Below are 27,283 nucleotides of genomic sequence, written 5' to 3'. Positions count from 1 at the left end.
TGTGTGTGTGTGTGTGTGTGTGTGTGTGTGTGTGTGTGTGTGTGTGTGTGTTGGATATTTTTGGGCAGGAGAGACCTAATTGTTTTTCTTTCTTTGTCAGTTAGTGTAAGATGGTAACAATGGTCTATTCTGTGTTACAGTGGACAGGAGACTGACACACCCACACCCATGTCTGAGCACTATCCAGTGTGTGTGTGTGTGTGTGTGTTTGTGTGGGGGTGTGTGTGTTGGATATATTTGGGCAGGTTATTCTGATGACAGTTATGGTATGTGATGATGATAACAGTTTATTTCCATGCACATGTGTGACAAAGACATTTGGTAATGTGTGTGTTCCTGTTTGTCAGTAGAGTGGACCGACAGTTTACACTGTAGATCCTGTGGAGGTGAGGATGTGTGTGTGTGTGTGCGTGCGTGTATGTGTGTGAGTGCACGCATGCGTGGTTGAGGTTGTATGTGTGATTGTGTTGGAGAAAAGTTTCTGTGTTCATGGGTGTTACTGTGCATGTGCTTTACTTGCAGATAATATCCATCTGTATATTTGTAATTTGCCTCAAAGAAAAACTGTTTCTGTGTCATATCCAAAAATGTTCTCTCAATGGTTGAGAGAAGGATGACAAATGTCTCATTGTTGTGCTTTGACTGACATTGTCCTTATCTTGTCCATTTAAGGTTAAGCAAATCTAAAAGCAAAACAAGCTCTTTAATACATTTTAACATGAATTAATGAATTACAAAATAACATCACACCTAAATTCGACAAATAGTTTTGATTTAGTGGATAATCGCCACTTTCAAAGTTTAGCGCCTATCTCAAATTTCTCTGTCTTTTTTTCTTTTTTTTCTGTCCCTCCACCCACTTGTCTTAATCCCTAACCAAGTTGTCTTTCCCCCTTTCATCATAACTTAGAGGGATTTAAGATTCAAGCAGAGACAATTGACTCTGGCACCGACACACACACTCACACACACACAAACACATACACACACACATACACAAGGAATCCTCACAGCAGTATCTCAGGCCAAGATCTTGACAACTCCCAGCAGCCTCTGCCTCCTCCACAGCTTCATAATTGACCTTCTGTGTGTGTCTCACCATCTGTGTGACTCCGGTCGGCCCTTTTTGAACATTTTCACTGTGTGCTGCTTACCGATCCATCTCCATTTCTTTTCTTTGCCCTCTCTTTGTCCTCTCCTGTCTGCCTATCACTTTAAAACCTTCAGGCCTAAATGGAGATGACAGTATCGACCGATTTTTCCTTTCTCCTGTGATGGAAAATTCACTTCAGTATTATGCAGTGTTTCATCCAGTCATGCTTTTGTTTTGACTGCAATGCATCTTGGGTTGGTCATTTTGGCATAAAAGAGGGCTTGTATCCGAACATTGAAGGAGGTTAAGAATATGAAAGTAGCTTTGGTTACTTTATTACCAGCAGCCTCGAAGCATGCAGGAGTCAGTGCTGTTTGCTGTAATGTCCTGACTGTATTCCTGCTGGCTAACTACCGGAAACACAAATGAACCAGCATGCAGAGCGGTAAAGCGTAATTTTGTTTTCTTTCCTTAGAATCTAATCTGGAGGAAGCTGGTCATGTTGATGAGGATAATGATCCTGATAATGATGACCTTGATGATGATGATTATGTTGATGAAGATGTTCTGTGCCTCTGCAGCACACCGTTATCTGACAGCTGCAGAGACTAGATCAACAGTGCCCCTCTGTGGCGAGGTTTGGAAAACAAAGGGTCCTCTGCAGGATCCTCACACTGAGGCACACATTTTCTCCCTCCAACGTTCCTTTTTATTCAATTACTAGCAACTGTCTACTACACTACATATGTTTGCAATGTATTGAACATTGGGTTAGAAAATTGGAACGTATTGAATATTGGAAAGTCTCACTTCTATTTTCTTATTTAGAGGCAGTTTCAAATCTATGATTGGTTTGGATTAGATAACTTTCTCCCACTAAAGTTTCAATTAATCTATCCAATCGTGTCCCTTTTAATTATCTCTGGGTTACATTTTTTGGCACCTGGTATTGATTGAAAAATGCAGTCTATTGGTATGCATGTATTTTTGAAATGCCTGCCTTTAAAGCACCCATATTATGCTCATTTTCAGGTTCATAATTGTATTTTGAGGTGTTACCAGAATAGATTTACATGGTTTAATTTTCAAAAAATACCATTCGTTTGTTGAACTGCACATTGCTGCCGATCCTCTTTTCACCCTGCTTGTTTAGGTCTCTGTTTTAGCTACAAAGTGAGACATCTCACTTCTATACTATCTTTGCACGTGCACAGTAGCTAGGTATTGATCACATCAGTTAGTTAACTGTTTTTACGACTTTGGTCAGTACAAGGCAGGATTAGCTGGGAGACTTCTTCTAAACGAGAGCACATTTGTGGAATACCTGCAGAACAGGGACATGGAAGTAGTTCTTTTGGAGATTATGGTGAACTAGTGTGTGTTGTAGCATGCTATCAGAGCTGCCAACTTTTCCCAAAACGTTGGAGTGAGATTTGGGGGGGGCGCCCCATATTTTGCCACGTACAAAGCAATTTCTTTGGGTCTTTATCCTTCAGGGTTTAAATTGTGATTTGTTATATGTGGGGGGATGTGGCTCTCCCTAGGGTGGTATGGGGGTATGCCCCCCCAGGGAAAAAAAATGGAAAAATACAGCATTAAATGGCATTTTCTGGAGAGTTTTTTTACAAAAAAAGTGTTACATGATATGTGCAAAACTGTAAGGTTAGGAGCCTTTGTGTTGTTGTAGTATCACCAGGTTTTACGGCAATCAGCATATACATTATTTACATTATTAATTTCTAATGATATAAGAACTGACCCAGACAATGTGCCAAACATAATGAGCCACATGAAGAGACAGTAGCATATGTCAGCAACAGCTGAGAAGATTTGGGTCTGTGGTGAACCGGTCCAGGGGTCCCTGCCTGGTGTAGGGACCAGGGACCCAAAGTTAAATTATTATTGAGGGATTAACTAAGACCACTGAAATTCCTACTTCCACTGAAGTAGAACCACTGAGTAACATAAATTCTAGTCCTTTAACCTTTGTGCCAAGGCTCAGTAATGTTTGGCCCTCATCCTCTGTACCCCACTTACTGTATTTACTTTTTGGGGAAAATAAAGACTATTGTTCATTTTATGAAACATTGAATGAAATATTTACAGTTACATTTAGAGATGCACAGAGGTTAGAGAAGCACAATAGTGGCCCAACGTTGCAGTATAGTATATATAGTATAGTATAGTATCATCTCATCTTTCAGAAAATTCGACCGACCCGGTTGACACTTCAGCGTGAGAAATCGGGTGTGTGGCGTGTGAGCATGTAAAACCAGTCAAATGCGTGTGTCTCACGGCCAATGCGTGAGAGTTGGCAGCCCTGTGCTATGGTTAGCCAACTCGTCTTGGCTAGATGGATGGATGGATGGATGGATGGATGGATGGATGGATGGATGGATGGACGGACGGATGGATGGATAGATAGATAGATAGATAGATAGATAGATAGATAGATATTTATTGATCGCAAAAAATGGGAAATTACTATGTCTAGTGACGTAGAAAGTCATGAAGATTTTGAACAGCACCAGGAGACTGAAGGCAGAGGACAATCAGAAACTCATATCTTACTCAAAACAGCATGGACAGTTTTTTTACAAGTTTGTCTGCGTGTGGAAGCACCAGAGACACAAAATAACACCCCAAATCCCGTAAAAAGTGATTTTTTTTTTCATAATATGGGCACTTTAATGACATTCATCAAAGGGTTGTTTTTGATTTTTTTTTTTTTAAATGACTTATCTGTCATGAAACAATTGGGATATCTCAATGTATATAATGATATGTGCATCAACGATGATGTTAGTGATAGTGATGCTAATCCCCAAAAACCCCTTTAACAAGCCAAGCTCACAGAACCAAGTTATGTTCCTGATTTGATGAGTTGACTTTATCTATGGAAATGATCAACCAAATATTAGTGAGACTGGATGGAAAAATTGAAAATAAAGTGTGAATGAGCTTATTTATGTGTCAGGATTGTTTTTATTTCAGGATTGTTTTTGCTGTAATCGTGATCTCCTATTACTGCCTGTTCTGCAGTTACTGCCGAATCACCTCTCTGCACACCAAATTAAAAATGTACTCGTTTTTCTGTCTGAAGTATGTGTGTTTGTGTGTGTGTTTGTGTGTGTGTGTGTGTGTTAGTGTGTGCGAGGGTTCGTGTGTGCATGTGGGTGCTCTCAGTATGACGGATCGCTACATGAGCATAAATGTGGATGAGAAGGTTGAATGTCTGCAGGCTGGAAAAGAATGAAATGAAGATGAATTGAAGTCATTGGCAAAACCCAGGACCAGACGGACAGATCCATCTCTCACCAGTATGTCTGTCGGTCTGTGTGTGTGTGTGTTTGTGTGTTTGTGTGTGTGTGTGTGTGTGTGTGTGTGCATGTGTGTGTGTGTGTCTGTGTGTGTGTGTGTGTGTGTGTATGTGTGTGTGTGTGTGTGTGAGTTCCTAAACTTAGAGACCAAAAGAAAACACATATTACCCAAAGCTTTGTTTGGCTTTGTGTCACCTTTGAGAATCATTCTGTCTTCCATCAGCAGAACTGCAGCACAGCATTGTGCTGCTCTGCTGTAACCTGTGGAAACTCACCAACATGAATTCCCTGTAAACTATGATTCAGAAAAGGTTATATCAATTAACAGCAACATTTACACTCTGCACTGTGAGGTGACTCTGCACTACTTTATAAAATCCAACGAGTGGCAGCACTTCACAGCCCTACAGCTGATCTCTGCGAGGATCAATGCAGAGGAGAGAGGGATATTTTTTTACTGAGACTTCTACTTATCAGATAAAAGATAAAGTTTGAAATTCAACACAGGCAATTGCGCTCTCAGTAGTGTTTGATACAATTACTACATGAACAACACACATCTTTAACACATATCAGTAATACAGGGAGTTAGAATATTAGAATGTATAATATATAGAAATTAATTATAATACTGGAATAGCCTGCAAGGAAAAGAATCCGTTTTGCACAGGTTTAAACACTTGTGTTTGGACAAAATATTGTACGACCCGGTTCTCTTGCAATCTGCTCAGACATTAAAGGACAACTATGCAGTTTTTTTTAGTTTAATTTACCTCAACTGAACAGCTTTAGAGTCATTGGAATCTTATATGACTTTTTTTAGGTTGAATGGTTGTCGTTTTACTTCCCCCTAGTGCCTGTGAGCAGAAAAACCACACTCAGCGTCAGGAAGTACAGCGTGATATCAAGTCTCGCAATGTAAAGAATTGCAAACATAGGCCTGCATGCCCCATTCAGGAACCGACTAGCTATAAGAACAAGGTAGCAATAGTGTTTTTCACACTAACGTCATGGCTGAGCCGGCAAAAAAAAAAGCAGAAAGCTAGGAAAGCATTGTCGGAGGAACAGAGAAAGAAGACACGGCAGACTGACTGAGTGATGAGTCAGACACAAGTAAACACGAGAGCTGCTAAATATCTATTCCGAAGCTCTGTACAGAACCCTGCAAGCAAAAAGTGAGAAAACAGCGAAGAAATTGCCAAAACTGCATAGCACCCCTTTAAAGGGGAACCAGAACAAGTTAGTATTGCACTTTAATAAGTTGAAAGATCTATGAGATGCAGATTGACGTTGCATTCATTTGTTAGACCCTCCCGGACTGATAAATGCCAACATCTTTCAAACTCTACATTATCAGTTTGTGATGCCTGCTTACTGTTGAAATTCTGAAGTCTCCAACCCCAAGGTAAGATAACACAATCATTTTTTACTTTAAAAAGCTCCTCCAGATCAACAAAAGGCGTTACTACATATTACACCTGTATTCACATATTCAGCTGCATTCCTCATAACGAGTAAAGTAGATGTAATGTGTACAAATTTGTGTAGTACCCTTTTAAGTGTTTTGTAATGTTTGCAGGCTGTAAGCATCTTAGCAAATAAAGTGTCAACGTCAACCCTGATCAAATCCAGAGGTAGTTACAGCTACATATTATATAATGATAGCATACCTTTGTATGGTTTTGACAGTGAGCGTGTAAGAAGTCACTGTATGATTTTGTGCTAACAGGAAATTAAAATCGAAAATGAATGTACTGTAGTAACTGTAGTCATTTCCGGACCTTCCTCCACAGTGACGGGAGGAGAGCCTGACTAGTCCACACAGCATTCTGGGATGGGAGAAAACATGCTGTGGTTGATTGGCATTTCTTTAAACCAATCCCAATCTTTTTGAGCAGTGCTAAGCACCTAGCAGAGCAATGGTGCCTCTGCAAAATAGACTTGGGAAGGACCTTGTTTTGGTGGAACATGTGTATGTTCAAAGGTTGTTTTAGTTGTGCAACAGAAAACTCAGATTGACAGATAGTCTAGCTTCCTTTCTGGATTCAACATTACAAAACAAAGAAACAGGGCATTCAAAAACGGATTTCCAAAAAGAGTGACATCCAACAGCATTTCAGGCAGAACAAGAGCAATCCCAGAGGTGGAACGTCATGGAAATGGACTAATCCAACTGTGACTGTCTCCAAAATCACTCCCTTCATAGGGAGATGCTGTATGTAAGTGCCCTTAAAAGTGTGCCACAGTGGCACAAAAATAAGTTATTCTTTCTGCTACAATCCCACAGTGCAATGCTCTAGATCTTATAGTTACGTAATTACCATTGTGCAACTCAACAGCTGTCAGTGATTACATAAAATGAAGATGATTCATTAGTGCCTGAAATTTCATGCTGAGTATAAAGCATTGAATTCATATTAGTGGTCAATGGAGTGATTTTGAACAAAGCTTTAGATTCTAGTGCCAACTGCCAATTTAAAACTTTTCAAACATAAGACAAAAATAATCCCTCTGGAATCATTACCTTTTGTAATTCATTTTCAGAGCTGTTTCTTGAGCCATCTCATCTTTCCACCATCCTAGATCAGGCACTCAAATGAAAGTGATTCTCCAAGCATCTTGGCATTTTAATTTTGCGCTTAAATGCAATAAAATAAAATGCTCAAAGGGACAAAGCTAGCCTATCAAAGCATGCTATTGTTCAAACAATTGTTTAGCCCACCTTCTACAAAGTGGTCCAAAAATGTTATAAAAAGCTACATAACTCACACTAATGGCAGGATTTACCTTATCATGGAACTTTAAATGGATATCTTCCCCACTGCAAAGCTCTTTCAAAAGCAATTTGGATTGCAGAATAATTTGATTTTGAAAGAAAGCAATCTCCCAAAACAATTGCAGTAAAAAACGCTATAGAGCAGGAGCAGCTTATCCGGATGGGATTCAACTACCCCTTGTGCTATGCTGAGTGGCTAAGTCTGAAAACTGTTATTCCACTAGAGAAGATTTATTTCTGGAGTAGCCGAATGTGAGAAATAAATGAGAGAGAAGAAGAGTAGGAGAAAGGAAGGTCAGAGAGGTAAAGGAGACAGAACCCAAAACGGAGAAAGCCAGAAGGCAAACAGGAACCGGTGTGGGGAAATTAAAACCATCCACCAACCACATGATGGTAAATTTAGTCCAAGTCTGTTACATTTGTCTACTTCATCAGTCACTCAGGAAGGTGAAAAACGACCACAAAGGTCATTTATATGAATTTTTCCCTTCAGGCTCAATGGGTTTTATACAAAATAGTGCCAATTACTACCACCAAGGGGAAGTATACAGTAGACCTACATTCACTAACTCCCTTACCAGACTCATCCGGGGCGGCTGGGGCTCAGTGGTAGAGCGGTTGCCTGCCAATTACAAGATTGGTAGTTCATGCCCTGGATGTGCAGTCCCATGTCAAAGTTTCCTTGTGCAAGACAATGAACCCCAAGTTGCCCCCGATGCTGTGCCATTGGAGTGTGTGTGTGTGTGTGTGTGTGTGTGTGTGTGTGTGTGTGTGTGTGTGTGTCTGATGAGCAGGTGGCACATGTAGTGCAGCCTCCTCGGCCACAGTGTGTGAATGGTTCCTGTACTATGTAAAACAGACTAAAAAACACTGTCCATTTGATCTATGTTGGCTTTATTCCTAAATATTTATGCATATTCTTCAAGTCTGTTGTCTTGATAAATCATGTAGTCATTTGAAAGATGCTTTTGTTCAAAGCAACATACAAATGAGTTACAATTCAAGCCACTAGATTGAGGTGATGCCATCGAGGATAAGTGCCGCAACGCTCAGTTTCAAATTCATGCTTACAGACGTTCACCGGTGCTATTTGTGTTGTAATTTGAAACTTCAATTGATTTATGAGGACAATGGTTAACTGCTCCTCAGATCCCTGCAGGGTAAATTCAAACAGCTAGCTAGACTATCTGTCCAATCTGAGTTTTCTGTTGCACAACTACAACAACGTTTGAACTTACACGTTCCACCAAAACAAGTTCCATCCCGAGGCTATTTTGCAGCAGCACTGTCGCTTGGCACCGCCAAAGATGATTGGGACTGTTTGAAAGAAATGCCACTAAACCAGGGCATGTTTTTCTCCCATCCCAGGATGTAATATGGACTAGCCAGACCCTCCCCTGCAGCACTGTTAAGGAAGGTCTGGTAATGCGAGTCTACAGCAGCTCGTGACAAGTGACAACAATGACAAAGCGTCAGTATGTGACGAGTTCAGATGAAAACGTGTTGGCGTATATTATAGTATACAGAAAATAATTCAATCACAAAATTAAATTTCATTCTTTTATTTCCAACTTTCTCCTACATAAGCATGTGCCCCACAATCCACTGATGGTTCATGGTACTATGCTAGTTGGCAGGCTGACATGGCTTTGGCCCTATTCATATCATTATGAGCTTAATTGGATGTACAACAGGCCATCATGGCAGCAAAGACAAATGCTGATAATTAAATTCTGGGCAAAGGTTGACTAGAGAACATGCTACTTAGATTGAGTGTCCTTTCTTACTGATTAGGTTATGAGGCATAGACAGACTGACGATGACAGACAGAGACAGATTCAGTGTGTGGAAGTGACCGAGTGTCGAACAGACAGACTGAGTCAGATTGAGAAACACAAATATACAGACGTTCATAAAAAAAAGGTCTCCGAAAGATGATCAGTCGCTCACCTTCAATAATAAGATGAATCATTCCTCAATTTCCTCAAAACCTGGCTGGTATTCTTGCAGTTGTGTGTTTTCAAAGCATTTCAATCAGACCTATCAGTGTCACAGACATACACACACACACACAAAACACAAAAAAAAAGATTAGGAAAAAAAAGTCACCTGGTCAATTTCCTTGTTTCTGTACAGTAAATATGAAGCTACCACCAGCAGTTTAGCTTAGCATGAAAACTATAAGCACAGGGATACAGCTGGCCTGGCTTTGTCCAAAGGTACACTCCACCTAACACAATATCTCAATAATCAACAGGTTTTATGCAATTTGTGTACAAAGTGTTAAAACAGATGTGTAAGAATGACAAATTGCTGTTTTACAGGGCGTATTATTATGTGCTGCACTACTCATTGGTGGGACACAGTGAACTCCTGGAGTATGACTGACATAGACAATGGAAAGAGCTGCGGTAGCCGTTTCCAGTCTTTATGCTAAGGTAAGCTGATTGGCAGCTGGCAGTGGCGTCATATTAACCAAACATTAGAGGGGTAACTTTTGGCAAGAAGCTAAATAGGTATATTTCCTAAATTGTTGAACTATTCTTGTAATAGGAAGTTACACCAACAAGACCAACCAACATTGTCTTTGTGGTTATGTTCTGAAATTGGCCATCAACTGACAGGTAACACATCAACTTTTATGATGTGACAGTTGTCACAGTTGTTGGCAATTCCACATGGCATCAGCATATCCACTGAAAATTAATACTAATGGCAATAATCATAATGTTTTGATAAAAGCATAAAGAAATTCAGTCTTAAAAGCTTAACCTAAACAAGGAGATTATTTCTGACCCCAGAGAAACCCCATAACGGGACTCAAATCTGCCAAATTGTCCATCGGTAAGCTGTGTCCTTGAACATGACTTAAAGCCTTGGGATGTTCACTCGGTTAAAGAGTTGTTTTGGATGAAAGCATCAGCTAAATGTAAATGGAGAGAACAACAGCACATTACCTCCATGGTGGCAACGATGGCCTCTTCCTGTGATCACTAAACGTCAAGCAGTAAAAGCACTAACACATGCAGTAATATGTGATTGTGGGCCGGAGGTAAGGCTGCCTTATGAGTGGCATCACACATTACCATGGTTTTGATTTTATTCCAGCTTTGCAAAGGTCACTGTGTTTGTCTGTCACTGGAAGTAGTTTAATTTCTCACTCTTTAGAAATGAAAAAGGCAATAGATGTAATGGGAAACAAAGTTATCGCATGTACAGGCAAACTGGTTTGGCAAGGACATGTCCACTACATCCTTTTAATTCCCCCTGTACTTTAATTGACAAAGTGAGTGTTTGTGTGTGTGTGTGTGTGTGTGTATGTGTGTGTGTGTTCACTTGTCTTTACACGAGTGTTTTTGTGTGTTCAGTGTATGTGGCTAACCACACGGTTTTGCTTGTCCTGTTTCTAATGCTTTATTCCCACAAACATCAAAACAATCTTATAATTTTTGCATACCAACATAAAAGCCTGAGAGGTAATTATAGTGATATGCATCCATGTCAGCACGCAATTAACAAAAAAAACACATTAACACCTGAAAAAACCCATTTACACCAGAGGGATCCCAGATGTATTTTATGATAGATCATTCACTGTTTAAGCTTTTCCAAATAACAGTTTCTGACACTAAAACAAGTTGGATTTCGACCAAAACTGACAGCGAGATTTATCAATCAAAAACGTATAAAAATATGTAAATTAGCTGTCAACTCCAGTCCATCACAGTATCAGCGTGCTTGTTTAACTTCTGGATTTGTCTATTTTTCAATAATGCTAGTTCCTAGAAAGAAAAATCCACACCTGAATACTCAATACAATAACAGTGTTTACACATAAGTATCAGTTGCCTCTGGTGCGATAAGCAACTTTTAAAGATGCATAACTTCCACAGTGCCTGGGAGAGGTTGTTAGAAAGGAATATGAGGGTAATAATTTTGCATCAAAGATGAGGAAAAACTGTCCTGCCAGCAAAGGCAATATTATATCTGAATTTCCTAAGGCAAGTATGAATGAAATGCAGACACATGGATAAAACGTGAATGCATGTGTGATACACGTAAGTAAACAAATATTAAAAGTAAACTTCTTAATGACCAGGTAAGGAGCTAATTTTAAGTTAAGATTTTCCCCTGTAGCACTGAATTAAGTAATAAATATACGCAGCAGGGGCGATTCTAGGATTGATCAGAGCTTTAGAGGGCTCAGCCCCTGATGAGACTGTGACAGGGATAGAGTGCCCTTCCACCACCCCTCCCCCCCCCCGCTAAATCAGTAATTTCACTTGATAAACATGAATATATATTTATTACTATAACAGAGGTTAAATGCAAATATTGAACATATGAAAAAAATACAAAAGTCACTTCATGGACTACCAGAATCAAATGAAATGATGGTGAGGAGTAAACAATAAATAAATAAAAAATAAAACTTTCATTAACTGGGTTAGGTGCACACAGTAGCAGTGGGAACAGCGGCACAATATTAAACCAGTTTCTTTAAACCTGGAACTGTTTTTTTTAATGTATTTGTTTTTATTAGTATAAGTTTTAGGGGGCTGAGATTAAATTTAGGAGGGCTTGAGACGCCCTGAAAAGGATCTAAAATTGCCACTGATACGTAGTTTGTTGACAAATATGATCAATTGTCATTGATTATTTTCTTTTGGAAAACATCAGATTTGGATCCCCGTTTGTGTCTGAAAAGGTGCCCAGAATGATCTGGCCATTAGCAGCTTGATGGATTATGTTAAAGAATGTCAATTTAGCTTCAAATTAAAAGAGAATATACTGGTGGGTTGCTTCAGATTAAGTGGAGACTAGTTTGAGTTTCCATTGAGAAAGAAGTGGACAGGTATTTCAGGTACTTCTTCAGTTTCATCTCAGGTACACCTTTGCAGTTCTGTTACATTCCCGCCGTTCTTAAGATCTGCAAAAGTGTGAGGTGATGTGTAGTTTAAGGTTTTATTTGCTCTGAACTGCGGCTCCCCGTCTTAGACTGAGCATACCAATTTGTGTACTGCTCTGGCTCTCCAGTGTAAAGTACAAACTAAAGCATTACAAATGTAAAATGTTATTAAATTAGATTATTACTACGTAAAATGTATCAAACTGAAACAGCAGTGACCTTTGTAACATGTGTAACTCTGATGAACAGAAAAGAAAACACTTTTAGCAACTATATTGGTGATCTGATATGAGAATGCTTAAAAGTCTTCTCTACGTCCCTTTGTTTCGTCTCTCAGGCCTCAACATTGTAAACAGAAAGGTCAGAGGCCAATGTCACATGCAGTTCCCACAGAAACTGATTGACAGGTCTCTTGACTTTTCCCTGCTGATCTTGGCTCTGCCTGATCATCAGCTGGACGTCGTCGTCGTCAAGGATACGGATGAGGTCGCCCTCGTGGTCGCGGTAGTTGATGGCAATGTCGTCCAACTTGAAGACGTTTCTGAAAATAAAGACACGGACAGGGAGATGATGACTTCAGATGTTTCTAGATATTTTACAAGGTCCCATGGCATAAAAAGTTCACTTTATGAGGTTTTTTTTCAACATTATTTTGAGTTCCCGTAGCCTGCCTATGGTCCCCCAGTGGCTATAAATGGTGATAGGTGTAAACCGAGCCCTGCTTTTCACAAAATGAAAGCTCAGATGGGCCAATCTGGAATCTGCCCCTTATGAGGTCATAAAGAGCAAGGTTACCTCCCCTGTCTCTGCTTTGCCGGCCCAGAGAGCTTTGGCCCTGAGAGAGATACATCATGGCTTTCAAATGAGCCAAGTGGCAGTTGGTCAAGGCCACCCTCACCCTCCACTTTGCCCCCCCCGCTCTCCTCCTCAATAGCTACACACAGAAAGCACACATCCTAAGGAAAGCTCTTTGTGGGACTGACTCTAGTGGAAATAATTTTGTACCAAGGCTGAATTTTAGGAAAGAGACTTGAGATACAGTATTAGGGGACCACTACGGTCTATATACCAGCATCCAAAAAGCACCATGTCATGTGACCTTTAATGGGTAATTTGGGTGTTTTTCACCCTGGACTCTATTTGTGTTGTTTTTGTGTGTAAGTGACTGATAGGAACAACAACCTTTGAAATTGGTCCAGTATTAAGCGTGAACAGACCGGGCTGCAATGTAACGCTATGGGGCAAAGGTGTTCGTTGATTTGGTCCACTAAAAGTGAGTCATTTGTCAGTGACATGTCTGTGAACATTAAGGAAAGGCTCCCTACAGAGATGGGCCTTTTTAAAACCTCTTTAAGGCCTTCTGTTAAACCAGAAACAGCTTTGAGGTCACTAGGGGTAAACCCGCCGGACTCCATTTAAAAAAAAAAAAAGACTTTTAGCGTGTAAACTGTGTTATTTCAAACAAAACTATAGTTAGGAAAAATGGAAAGACAACCCAAAACGGCTTTTAATAGTTTTATGTAGTTTTTCTTGACTTGAATGAAGTGTATTTTACTGTGCTAAAATTACTGTTTGTGTACATGGAGTCTGGTGAATTTATCTAACGCAATATTGCAGATGTTTTTTTATTTTAAAAAAGGATCTTACTCTTTGCCAGAAAGGAAGACCATCTTTAGAAATAATTTCCATAATGTCAGGCACTTAGAATATCAATGAGTCAGTGGCAAAACAAGCACTTTTGTCACCGTAAATACAAGCTGCACAATTGTCCTATTAACTTACATTGAAACGCGTTTTGCCGCTTGCTTAGTACTGTACTGTACCAAGATTGTTGTTCCCATCAGTCAGGTTAAAAAAACAGTAGTTACCCTTAATAGCTAGACATTCTTTATCATGTCATATAATACGTTTCCTTTTTTTCTTCTATTCATTTGAGTTTAATACACCACTGCCGTCAGACTCGAGTTTAAACCAAACGAATACTAAGATTGAAGAATTTCCAAAATATCTCCAAAAAGGAAATAAAAGGAGGTAAAAATTGTTGTTGTACTACATGTAACTTAAAAAACAACCATAACATTCATTCAATCAATATTTCAACAATCATTATGTGGTGTAAACATATTAGAACTCATTTTTCTTCAGCTTTTTGTTGTGCAAGATAAAGCGTAAGACAGAAATTGAAATCTAGCTTCCAACATGTTGAAATGTATTTATAACAAACAATGAAAAGACAAGCAGCAACAACCACACTAGATTTTTAAAAATGCACATTTGCAAGTGGTACAGCTGCAAAATTGGTTTATGGCAACGACACCCAAATACCCTAATGTACCAACTTTTAACATACAACATTTGTGATTTAGAAGCTTATTCAGTTCTCTAAGGACGATAAAAGATAGAAGACCCAGAGCATAACAAGGTAAGGGGTGTAATTATTATGAATGTTGTTTTTTAAATATTCTTATTTTGTCTGACTTTAATTTATTTTATTAGGATTTTATTATTAAAAGCAATAAAGATATTTAACAAAGAGATAACAAGAAAAGCCTGCACCATTCTTTAAGTGAAGGAAATGACTGCCCCCACATGGTTTTTGTTGAAATATTACAGTTTAATTAAAACTTTGCAGTGGGAATTATCATTAAGAAAACATGTGCTGTAACAAAAGAATTGGCTAATAATTGCAGATATGAAGTAAACACCCTCTCTATATTCCCTTTTATTTGTATGGGCAAAGAGTAATATTTGTGTCCAGGAATGAGGAAAAGAGAGAGAGAGAGAGAGAGAGAGAGAGAGAGAGAGAGAGAGAGAGAGAGAGAGAGAGAGAGAGACACAGTTTGAGGTTTTGAGTTTATGAAATTCCTAGAGGCATTACATGATGGAGTGTTACATCTGATGAAGGACATGCAAAGACATATTCAAAGCCGCTTCCTGCCAACAGCGCTGAAAGGACAAGTGTTTTCCAAATTTCCTCATGTTTCCTCATTAGAGGACATACGTTTACATTGAAATGTAATTCATTCACATGAATTGATGTGTACATTTATGTATTGATTTGTATGTGCTTTTGTTTCCACTGTCAAAGCACTTTGTAATCCATTTCCTGATTGTTTATAAGACGCTTTGCAAAAAAGTGATGCTGTGCCATTTTTAATTCACTGGTTTGTTTCCATTATAGACTCATTTATACTTGAGGCAAGGCATTATATTTCAGTTATTTCGTTATCTAATAGTTAAGCAACCTTTCAGTTGCTACACCCTTCACCATTTCTTTGGTTCTTCCTCTTTCTTGTTTAACAAAATCCTCCCTCTTTTCTTTCCTACTCACTATCTACTCATACCTCCACCACCACCACAAACCTCTCCTCCTCCGTTCTCTTCACTCCCCCCTACCTTTATCAATGCTAAGGCTTATTAAAACTCAAGACCAGGGTCTCATCCATTCTTCTCCAGGGCACAATATGAACACAGAAAAACACTAATGAGCAGATAAGCGTAAGAAATGAACTGATTATGAATGGGGAGGGCTAATCATCGTAGTGCTCACCTTTCCAAATTACCAGATAATGAGAAATTGAGGGAGCGGGAGAATGAAAGAGAACAAGACATAGAAGAACAGATATCATAGTTTAATAAGCATATGCATCCTGTGATGGAAGTGCTGTGGGGGGGGTCCTACAGGAACTAATTTGACGAGTGGTGCTGATGGGAAGCTGGCAATTTGCAGGTTTGCATTGCAGAACAGTTAAATATGCAGCCCCTAAGGACAGCCCGCGAAATTATTGGACTTTTATTCACCTGTTTTTGCTGCGATTAACAGACAGAAAATACAGAGTGCTGAGGAAGGGAAAATACCGAAAGTGTGATCATACATGTCAACAGTCATGTCATTGTTCATCGATATGAAAATATCGCTAGGCGCGGATAATTTGGTATTTAAATCACCATTTTTTCAAGTCTACTAAATGAAAATGGCCTTAAATGAACACGCCAACTTATTGGGACTTTAGCTTATTCACTGTGTCCAATAGAGTTAGACACGTCGATACATACCCATCTCATCTCGACGCCCCCAGCATCAGCTTAGCCTAGCAAAGATCCTCCAGGTAACTGTTTCCAACTAGCTACTGCTCACACTAAGTGACCAAATAATGGCAACATGTTCCTATACATGTTGGGATTTGTATAGTCACAGGGTGTAAAAGTGACAAGGCCGCAAGAGACGCAGCCATATTCTTATACCGTATACCAACTGGGAACTAAATTCTTAGAAAGACGAAGCACAGGTACTTCTGCTACTTGAGCGGAGCGATTTGCTTGCAGCACCTGAGAAGGCCGGTCACATAGCAGAGAGTTCGCCTGGAGTTTGCTCAGAGTTGGAGTAATAGAGCCAAATTCAACAATTACTAGACACAAAGAAGCATAGTTTCATTTCATAGTTTCAATCATGGGTGTTCACTGCGGCAATTAACGGGAGACCAGGTAATACCATGATGTTCATAACATGCTTCACAAAGTTGAGTTGAAAGATTACAAGTCGTCAACAACACATACTTTTTCATTTATGCTAGCTGGAAAGGATTGTCAGAACTTTGAAAAGTCCTGCATAATGTGATTATGATGTGAAATCTTTTAGAGCTTTCATGCAAAAAATAGTGTAATTGTCACATGCTTCACTGCCTCTACTTTGAGCTTTCATCAAATAGTTTAATGTTCCATTATCACATGGTAGGTGCTGTAATTCACTCACAGGTGCAAGGTTGAATACAATAATTTCCCCCTCCACAGCTAAACAACACTCGGCTCTTAACACCCACAAAATGGATCCTCCTATTTCTCTCAAAACCAAACAGGTGTAAATGATATTAAAAACATGACATAAAACACAAATACGTAATATGTTGTTTCTCCCTATGAAAAAAGGCCCCTGTGATACACGCGAAAGCCAGTTACAGACATGTCTAGAATGTGGTATTCACCCACCTCATACGAGACAGTAGGTCCTTGTACGTCGGCTGGATAGTGAGGTCCTCCTGTACACACACATCTCTGTAAGAAGGAACACAACATTTAGACCGGTCTGAAACATTTACCACTAAAGGTTGACCCAGATGTTGTAGCGAATCCCTCGCACCCCAGGAACAATCTGATTGAACTTCTTCCCTCTGGCAGGATGCTGCGGACCAAAACCTTATGCCACAAAAAGCAGTAAGGCTCACCAACAACGCCTCGGACCCCCCACCAACACCTCACCCCATCCCAAGTCTCTACACTTGCACAAACCTTCATCCTGGACTTTCCATCTGCCCATTGCATATAATAATAATAATCTTTATTTCTAGAGCCCTTTTCAAAAACAAGTTACAAAGTGCTTTAACACGTCTAAAGACAATAATACCCATGAGACAATAATACAAAAAGATAAAATCCCGGAAAGACTAAAATACAGATTAATATAAAATTTAAAAAACAAATAAAGTCAAATATGATCTGGAAAGGCTCTCCTATAAAAGTATGTTTTAAGAAGGGACTTAAAAGTGTTCACTGACTCAGCTGACCTGATTTCCTTGGGCAGGCTGTTCCAGAGCCTCGGGCCCTGACAGCAAACGCTCTGTCCCCTTTAGTCTTCAGTCGAGACTGTGGAACAGATAGCAGACCTCTGCCCCAGGATCTCAAGGTGCATGCTGGTGTATATGGGACTAAAAGGTCAGAAATATAACAAGGCGAGAGGCCATGAAGAGCTTTAAAAGTTATCAATAGAATTTTAAGGTTAATTCTAAAACATACTGGGAGCCATTGTAATGAAGCTAAAATACGAGTTATGTGGTCATATTTCTTTGTTCTGGTTAAAAGCCTGGCAGCTTATAAATATACTATTTATCCTTTGCAAATTTTGCACTCAACCCATCCAGCCTTTTCTTTTATGCAGTTACTTTGCATGTACACTACCGGTCAACGCTTTGGGGTCACAAATTTCCATTCTACTCCATTATAGACAGAATACCAGCTGATCTGAGTGGGTAACTGATCTTTAATGCAACATTTACATTTCCCTATATCAGCAACCATTCATCCAACGTTTTAAAGGCACAGTCTGTTTATAATATTATTGTAAAACCTGACTGAGAAAACATTTGGAGAACCCTTATACAATTATGGAAGCACATAAAGTGATCTGAAAACTGCTGCCCTGGTTAAAAAAAACCAATGCAACTGATCTCAGCTGGTATTCTGTCTATAATGGAGTGCAATGGAAATTTCTAAGAGACCCCACATTTTTTAAGTATTTCTTGTTTATTTCGTATTAATGTATATTATGTTTGTTTATGTATGCACCTTTCACCAAGGCCACTAGCACACTCATTAAAAGGTTTACAGTTTAATTTGATCACTTCAAAAATGATCCGAATGAAGGCAATTAAGATCTACAGTAAAAGTCCCTCCAAAAAAGTAGAATTGCTTTGTGCACAGCATTCATGAGAACATCTTTGCACCTAAAATCACCACCAGAACAAATCACCAATGTTAGTTAGTGTGAAACCCTTCCAATTAATTTTTGATTTCCAAAGGGTGTTATCAACGGGTGCAGACCAAAATGCCTTTAGTCGCAATTAGATAGACCAAAAACCAATCAGAGCAACAAAAATGTGACGCTGCCCTGAGCAACGGACAACACATGTAAACAGACCAAAGCAGATGGAGATGGGCTATGATGGCGTCCTGGAACGAGTGTTGCTGTTTATGCCACCAACATTTGAAAATATTACGCCAACTGAAATGTTCCCATCAGCTGCAGATGTCTTGGTTGTTTTCAAAAATGCCTCAACGGCGTCTTTACTGAGCAAGGTTTAGGCCCATAATGTCCCGTAATGTCCCCGACTCAAGGGTGCGTGAGCCTAAAATTACATCATTGGGTTGGTTTTGCGTAAAGTGCAAAGGTGCCGCAAGCTGTCAGGGATAGCCCCGCCCATATAAAAAAACAGATGTGATTGGCCAGGATCTAGTCTGTAAATATGTCTGAACATGGGGATCTGCAAGAGCAAATTAAACATGAGCTTGCAGATCTGTCTGGTTCCCAGGCGGAAAAAAAAACACAAACTGTTACAGATTTCTGCGAGCTACACTCTCAACTTTAAGAGGGCTTTTAGCACACAGTAGATCACACCCAACCTGAAGTCCAGGGTGCTGCATGTGCTCTAGCTACCCTTCCCCTAATTTCCCCCACAATCTGTTCTGTTCTGTTAGTACTTATAACATCCACATAGTGGTAGGTTTGGATGACTTTGACTTTAAAGTTTTGAAGTGTGAACCAGGCATAATCAGACCTGGTTTGGACTCCAGACGGGGTGAGCAGGAAGCAGCGCAGACAGCTGTAGGTGGGGCCTCCACCCTCACCTTCGGAGTCACTCTCTGGGAGGGGCTTGATGATCTTCACAAAGGATTGTGGGAAAATACCTGTTTGATTGTTCACCGTGCCCTGAGTAGATGACAGGACAGAAGACAGAAGAGAAAGGGTGAGAAGAGAAGGATAAAGAGGTGATAAAAAATGCAAATGAGGAGAGACCCAGAGGATGGAGTGATAAGGGACCAACGATGAGATGGGTTGAGGATTTAAAGGAGATAAACACAATAACGCGGCAGGGATGTAACTCTGGAGGGAAGTTTCCCAGAATAATTAGCTTGTTCATAATATGCTGCGGATGTTTGGGCACTCAAAGCCTTTTTACAACACCCCTGGCGTCTAAGTGTGTCTGCACATGCACGCACACACACACACACACACACACACACACACACACACACACACACACACACACACACACACACACACACACACACACACACACACACACACACACACACACACACACACACACACACACACACACACACACACACACACACACACACACACACACACACACACGCAGCATTAGGCAACAGTTTCATGAAAAAATAAAAATATATACTGCATTTATTTTTAATAATCCATGTGATCAAGCAACTGTGAACAATATTAAATTGGAAGGATTAGGAATCTTTACTCAAAATGCAGATAGATGTAGACCTGGCATAGTTTCTCATTTTTACAGTTATCAGTAGGTAGGTAGGTTGATCTTTTTAATAAGGTCTTAGTTTAAAATGACACCGTCAAGTTATTTTGTGCCTCTGGGAAGCCTGAAAAGGTTCCGGTTTCTCTCCACTGGTGTGTTTGAAACATACACCTTGACGCACCAGTTGGAGTTTTCACATTTTCCACCCGCAGCCGTTTTGTCCACTGACTTAATCAAAAAGTCCCTTTAAAGGTTTTAAGTGTTGCATGAACCTTAACCACCCCAAAAAACAACACACTTACTACATGCATGGATACAAAGTTGCCAACGAGCAACGAGATGGTGTTTCCGCAGTGTTATGTAAGGATTAATCCATTATCAGTGTTTTCAGTTACAATTTTTGGATCTCTTTAGAAAGCCAGAGGCAAGATAAGTGCATCGCTCTCCTCCTCCTTCCATGTGGATTTTGACTCTCTCTCTCTCTCTCTCTCCCTCCCACCATATCAGCTTCCACCTCCTCCTTCTCTCTCCCTCTCCCACTCACCCACTCACCCACTCCCAGGCTTCTCTCTCACACTCTTATCTTAACACATCTTTACCAAACACGTTTCCCAACCTTTTTTTAACTATTTGCCGGGAACCAGTGTCCCAGTGTTGCATTTTCATGTTAAGCAGCTAATTAAAATGCCCCACTTCCCATTTTTGGACTGCGATGACTTACACATGACACTTGCAGTGTGGAATCAGGACATTTTTTTCATTGAGTAATTGTTCCTCTGAAGGGAAACTGGAGCATTGCGCCTCCAGACACAACTGTGGAGATATTTTGTGGTCACTGTTCACATGATATAAGTTATAATGTTTCTTTTTTAAGTCATATTCTGTTTGGTAAATAACTTCTTTACTGATGCAACTTGTGTAGGGACTCTTTTCTTGAATTCCTCCCAACATTTTCCAAGGTGTCACAGACGTGCTCATTACAAAAAGGAAACAAAGTGATCAGAAATAAAGCAAAATTGCAAAATACGCTCCATGGCAAAAAATGTAATGGACACCCAAACAAATGATGTGGATACATTACTGGCAGAGCCATATGAGATTTTTTAAATACGTCCTTTCAAAACCACTGGCATTCATCATCTGCTCAGCCTCCACTCTTTTGGAAAGGCTTTTTATAAGAATTGGGGAGCTGGCTGCAGGGATTTGTTCACATTTAAGCCTGAATTATGGTTCTGCGGAGGATCCACGCAGAGCTTTCGCCGTAGCCTACGTGTGTGGCCTGAAGTTTATACAGGTGCGTTGGTGTGTGCGTCGATCTCTTGTGTGTGCGTGGGGAGTGTGTGGTAGAGCGAGTGAGAGAGTGACAGGGATTAGCTTCGGAGAGAGTACAGACTCTAAAGGCATAGTGAGAGAAACAAAGTGTATCTCCTGTGCTTTCTGACCACGGTGGGAAATATGTAACAGGAAAAGTTAACCCTCTCCTTGATTCCATGTTGTTCATGGATGTCATTCTTAAGAAGGAGAACCAGGAAATGAGTCAGGGGGGAATGCAACGAGAGCATTAGTGAGGTCGGACACAGATGTTGAAGGATCAGGACCGGCTCAAAAGCCATGTTCCAGTTTTTCCTCATAGGTGTTGGATTGGGGCTACATTTACAGTGCTGCATTTTGGGGGTTTTGAACCAAAAGCGAGCAAGTGTTTTTAGCTCCAGTAGAAGAACTAATCTCTGGTTGATCTAACACGCCCAAACCACAAATCTCATCAATATTCTCTTATACTGGGCATTCGTGTGGCGGAGAAAACAGGAGGCAGCATGTATACTCTGCACGTTGCTGGTAGTTGCCATGGTAATGTTAGTAGCTTATGCTGCGTTCTATTTTTTATCCGAGTCGGAGCTCCGACTAGTAACTCAGACGTTGTCTAGCAACACGCCCCGCCTTCCCCGGATTTCCGAGCTCGGATTGCCGACAACCCTTGCGGACACCGAGCAAAAATTCCGATATCCGAGGTCCGAGCCGGATCGCTGGGGATAACAAACCGCAGCGTTAGTCTGAGAGAATAAGACGTCATGACCGATAAGACCCAATCAGGCAGAGTAACACTGGCGACCTTGTCGGCGTTGCCAAAGGTCTCCGTTTGTGGCCGTTGAGACTTCAACACGACCCAGCAGATTCCCAAAACCAGAACAGGGTCGGAAGTGTTTTTAAATCCCTCCGGTTTAGGGACTCTGAAACGCCAGAGCAGTGTGAATGTGAGGTGTAAACGAAGCAAAAGATATTCATTTTTAAACTAAAATGTAGCAATGCAAATGTAGCCAGGGTGGAGGTCAGGTCGCTGCGTAGACCAGTCACCTTCTTCCACACCACCCAGGGACGTACCATTTCTTTATAATAATATACCTTTCTTTCTGTACTACAGTTGGTGTTGGACGTGCTCACACATATGACCATGTGGACACAAAAACTGTAAATTGGACTTTTGGCCATTTTCTTGAAAAGCTGAAGAGGAGGTGGTAGTGAATCCACTTATTCATGCAGCAACATCTTCCACTATTCTCTTTTCATTTGACTTTTCGTTTTTCCTCTCTGCTTTGTGTTTAGCTCCACATCTGTCTCTCTTATTTCCTTCTGCATCCTTCCTTTTTACTTTTCTTGCTTTTTCCCCTCATCTCCCTCTCTCTGTTGTAGAATATTTACCTCTCTGCCATTTGCTCTCTATTTTTCTTGCTCCTTCCTTCCCTCCCTCTTTCCCATAATGTCTACATCTCTTGCCCTTGCCTGGTCTCTTCTTCCATCACTTTTCTCTTCTCTCTACTTCCCCATCACCATTAAGATGCTTCCTTCTCTTTTTCTCTCCTCTTTTCATTTGTGCTCTCTTTTTGCCTAATGTCTTCCTCCCCCCTTCACCTCTTCAATATCTTTCCCATCCCTCTCACTAGTCTTTTAATGCCTTCCATTCTCCCACTTTTTCCCTCCCTCTCTCCTTCTTTACTTTTCTCTCTCCGTCCTTCACTCTCTCCCTCTCTCCCCCTCCCTCTCCATCGCTCTCTCTCTCATTCTCTCTGTTCTTACCTCCAGCCAGTCTGCGTTGACTCGTTGCAGCAGAAAGATCACCTCTCCCTTCTTCAGATTCAACTCCGCCTTGCCGTTGCCGCGAAAATCAAATATTACCTGGGACACACGCAGCAGATACACACACACAGACACACACACACACACACAAACACACATACAAAGAAGAAACCACACACACGCACATCAGAGAGAGGCGAGAGGAACAAGAGAGGAGAGAGACGGACACATTCAACACAAAGAGAGAAGAGACGGTGAGAGAAGACAGGTAAAATACACTTTTTGCTGATGGATAATATTGTGAGTAAATGTATTTAAGTGAGAGAAAAAGAGAGAGAAGCAGACAGACAGAAGAGGGACATGAGGTGCTTCTTTTTTTAGTTTTTCAGTTGGAAAAAGTTACGATTTTTTGGTTTGGGGTGTGTGTTATTAAGAGAGAGACTAAAGGGATGCAAGAAAACACGGATGAATTTATTCTCTTGAAGAATTACAAATGGTTGCAAGGAAGAGATGTTTGATAAGAAAAAGAACAAAACCTGTGAGATGGGTATGTGAAAGGGAGAGAGAGAGCAAAAGAAAGGAAGACAATGAGAAAGAAGGTATGCTACAGAACGATAATGTCATGTGTTCAGTTATGCAGCTGTTCTGTGTGTTTGTGTGGAGCAGATCTGCATGTAACGTATTATAAGTAATGGTATTGGTGAATCTATATTAAATGTTTGAAAGCGTATGTTAATGCTGCAACTAATTATTATTTCCATCATTAATAAATATGCATATTATTTTACAAAAGTTTGAAAAAATAGTGAATAAAGACAATCCCTGTTGCCCAGGGAGACAAGTGTCATGTTTTGCACTAACAGTTTAATACCCAGCTATGTCTAATTTTACAATGATATAAAACAGAGAGATGCTCCTCACATGTGATAAGCTGAAACCATACATTTTGATTGGCTTAAGTGACTAACAATTTCAGCACTATATTCATGTATGGAGCTCTTTTGCAAGTATATACAGAGTATACTGCTAGTAATAACTTTAGTGTTTAGGGTGTCCCTGAGTAAGTGTGTGTGTGAGTGTATGTCTGTGGGAGGTGAAGTAAAAAGCATGTTTACAAAGTGGTAGCCGAGGAGATGCCAAGCTACAATACAAGAGTGTGTGTGTGTGTGTGTGTGTGTGTTGTCGACCATGCTGGTTAGCATCAGTGCATCTGGAATTAAAGCCTGCCAGAGTTGAATTTGCATTTTAAGTAGATCTCAGTAGAGTGATTAGGGATGCTTTAAACCAGTTCCTGTCCTTTTGCAAAGAGACTCCTCGAACAGACAGATGATAAAATACGACTATCACACACACACACACACACACACACACACACACACACACACACACACACACACACACACACACACACACACACACACACACACACACACACACACACGGAGCTGCTATTTTTAATGCATTACTCCAGACGCTGTTTCATTATAGTGTTGACCTGCCGCTGGCGGTAATTATTAGATGATGTGAAAATGTGTTGGAGGCGATAAGCTACTATCTCCAACACAAACACAACATATGATGTGACAAAGCCATTCCCCCCTCTCTCTATGCCAAATTTCATCCCTGCTATCATTGTTCCACCTCTTCATCCTTTTACTATGACTCGTTGTTTTCACTTTGTCTCTATTTTAGTCTGTTTCTTTGATATTATTTGATTTTTTCCCGTCTCTGTCTTCTTCTGTGTCTCAGCCAACAGTTTAATTTTTAATCCACCAGCACCATACAGTAGACTAGAGTAGAATGACTACAGTAGTTGAGTGTATGCTATTTAAACAGATGCATAAAACGTGGCAATCTATTTTTTTTTATCAAATAATAGTTTTTGGCATCTAGCTAGCTAAAAACTTTGAGACAAGTAAAAAGGAATTTTGAAACTGTGATGCATTTAACAATTTTTCACACAGCAAAACAACGTAGAATTTGCTTAGTGTTTTACAGTTTTCTTTTTAATGTTTTTCATGGCAGTCAAAGAAACATGAAGATTTAAGAGTTAAGAGTTAGTCATTTAAGTCGACTAAAAATGATCTGTACAGCTGCATTGAATTGCTTCAACTAATAGATATCAAAGGGGGGGGAAAAACGCTCTGGCTTGTTTGTATTTCTTTAAACCAATCATAACCATGCTGGGCAGCGCTAATTCCTGGATGCAGTGGCTATGCCCTTGCAAAATAGATAGCAGAAACGGAGGCTGCCAGGCTTTATCTCAGCAATGCAAATCCGTTGACTAGGGAGATGTCAAACAGTTTATCAGTTAAGGTGTAATCAGTTAAAATAGTGGGTGTCCCAAAGGAGCTAAAACATGAAGATCTGGCCAGCAATTTAGAGATATGGATTTATGCTATCATAATCTGGCCATGTGTTGAGATCTGTTGCTCCAACCAAAGTGTTTGACAGACAGACAAGCAATGAATTTCTTAGGCAAAGGCACTACCTTCTGAATCAAAGAGGGAGAGCTTGATTCTATGATTCACCATTTTGCAATGTTAATCAACAATCATGCAGGATGAAATATAGAATAGTAGAAGCAAAGACGCCAGTTTTTCTACACAGCAGTATAAATAGACCAGAAGGCAATGCAGCCACAGCTTGTGTCCTAACAAATCTGTTTTCTGGTAATGTGTGAAATACAACAGCCTCCCCAATGACATTTTTTGTAATTTGACTAGCCATGCAAATTGTATATACATATTCATCTTATGTATGTAGTAAAGGGTCGGCCTCTAAATGTAGCTACACAACCCTTGGGTTTAGTCAGCCCCAGGAGCAATCATTCGGTTCAATTAGACTTGCACCGACCCCGCCTTAATGAGCTTGTTAAACCCTCATCTCGTTAGTCTGGCATTAGGGAGGCGAAGATGAGAATTTAGTTTTTTTTCTCTCTCCCTGACATAATGAAAGTGTATTTTTTTAAGTAGATGGCCCACTTCCTAGAAGGCCTGGGGTGAAAGATCATAGGAGGATATGCATTTTGCAGATAAGAATGAGCACAGGTTGTAGAGGTTGTAGAGGTTGTGTGTGTGTGTGTGTGTGTGTGTGTGTGTGTGTGTGTGTGTGTGTGTGTGTGTGTGTGTGTGTGTGTGTGTGTGTGTGTGTGTGTGTGTGTGTTTGTGTGCATGTGCAGGTAACTTCCTCTCAACTTGTATAGAGAAACTAGCAAATCCCATGTGCTCCCAAATATTGAATCTATCAATTTTCCAAACCTGTAAGAAGAAGAAAGAAGCTGACGATCAACAAAGCCCTAAAACGTTATCGGACACGGTATCAGTTCAAAAGGTTGTCATGGCCAATTGGCGTTTTTAGACATTCAGCAAACATTGAGCAAGGTAAGCATTTATTTGAAATAATTCTGGCAACCTGATGACTGTAAGTCCAACATGTACTCTCCTTTTGGCTCTGAAAAAAGTCCTTAGCTGCTAAATGGTCCACCACGTTACCCAGGTAGTCGCTATCTTTGTCTGTCTGGTGTGTGTTACCCACCAGGCAGAGTGCAGTGGGTTTATCAGAGCTATTCTGAATACAACTTCCTGCTTCTGCTTGATACAAGGATAATGGGAGAGGTGAGAGTGCACCAAATAGATAATGAAATGTGAGTCTAAAACAGTGACCTACAGCAATGTTAACAGCTCAGTAGAGTTGTAGAATAAAAGGTGTAATTCTCAGAGTTTTTATCCCTATGACAGATGCCCACACACAAAGGCCCAATTACCCTGCAGACATACTATCCATGTCTCATCTTAACCTATATATTCACTGTTAAACCATATGCGGTTAAAACCATGTTATAAGGAAAACAGTAAATGCACTAATGCACCTTCTACTGCACAACTTCAGTTCATAATACAGGTAAAACTGGACATCTGACTTTATGGTCAATAGGTCTTTATCCAATTTCTGCTCTTATGGCTCTCTGCAAAAGAACAAAGGGCGTTTCTCAATATGTGTTCTTCTATGGACTTGTGTTCTTGTGTTCTTGTGAAACGTCATGTTTGGTGGCCA

At 40.2% G+C, this 27,283-nt stretch overlaps 2 protein-coding genes and 1 long non-coding RNA gene across 3 annotated transcripts in view; 2 read left to right on the top strand and 1 right to left on the bottom strand.

Moving 5' to 3' along the window:
- Nucleotides 1-21,808, top strand: part of LOC117952638 — a 24,042-nt gene extending 2,234 nt beyond the window's left edge. Inside the window, exons 2-4 of the long non-coding RNA XR_004658460.1 lie at nucleotides 5,521-5,526; nucleotides 17,841-17,850; nucleotides 21,374-21,808. This is a non-coding gene — a long non-coding RNA (uncharacterized LOC117952638). The remainder of the gene's footprint in view (nucleotides 1-5,520; nucleotides 5,527-17,840; nucleotides 17,851-21,373) is intronic.
- Nucleotides 12,257-27,283, bottom strand: part of ncf4 (neutrophil cytosolic factor 4) — a 33,323-nt gene continuing 18,296 nt past the window's right edge. Inside the window, exons 7-11 of the mRNA XM_034884826.1 lie at nucleotides 23,228-23,326; nucleotides 19,427-19,578; nucleotides 17,085-17,150; nucleotides 12,392-12,639; nucleotides 12,257-12,360 (exon numbers count right to left, since the gene is read on the bottom strand). Coding sequence (XP_034740717.1) covers nucleotides 12,432-12,639; nucleotides 17,085-17,150; nucleotides 19,427-19,578; nucleotides 23,228-23,326 — 525 coding nt within the window. The 3' untranslated portion in view covers nucleotides 12,257-12,360; nucleotides 12,392-12,431. The remainder of the gene's footprint in view (nucleotides 12,361-12,391; nucleotides 12,640-17,084; nucleotides 17,151-19,426; nucleotides 19,579-23,227; nucleotides 23,327-27,283) is intronic.
- LOC117952622 (parvalbumin-7-like) overlaps nucleotides 23,263-27,283 on the top strand; it is a 34,272-nt gene continuing 30,251 nt past the window's right edge. The window contains exon 1 of the mRNA XM_034885072.1: nucleotides 23,263-23,495. The gene's annotated coding sequence lies outside the window, so the exon portion shown is untranslated. The remainder of the gene's footprint in view (nucleotides 23,496-27,283) is intronic.

Source organism: Etheostoma cragini, chromosome 2, assembly GCF_013103735.1.
Source record: "Etheostoma cragini isolate CJK2018 chromosome 2, CSU_Ecrag_1.0, whole genome shotgun sequence".
NCBI lineage: Eukaryota > Metazoa > Chordata > Actinopteri > Perciformes > Percidae > Etheostoma > Etheostoma cragini.
This window is presented reverse-complemented; position numbering and strand designations above follow the sequence as displayed.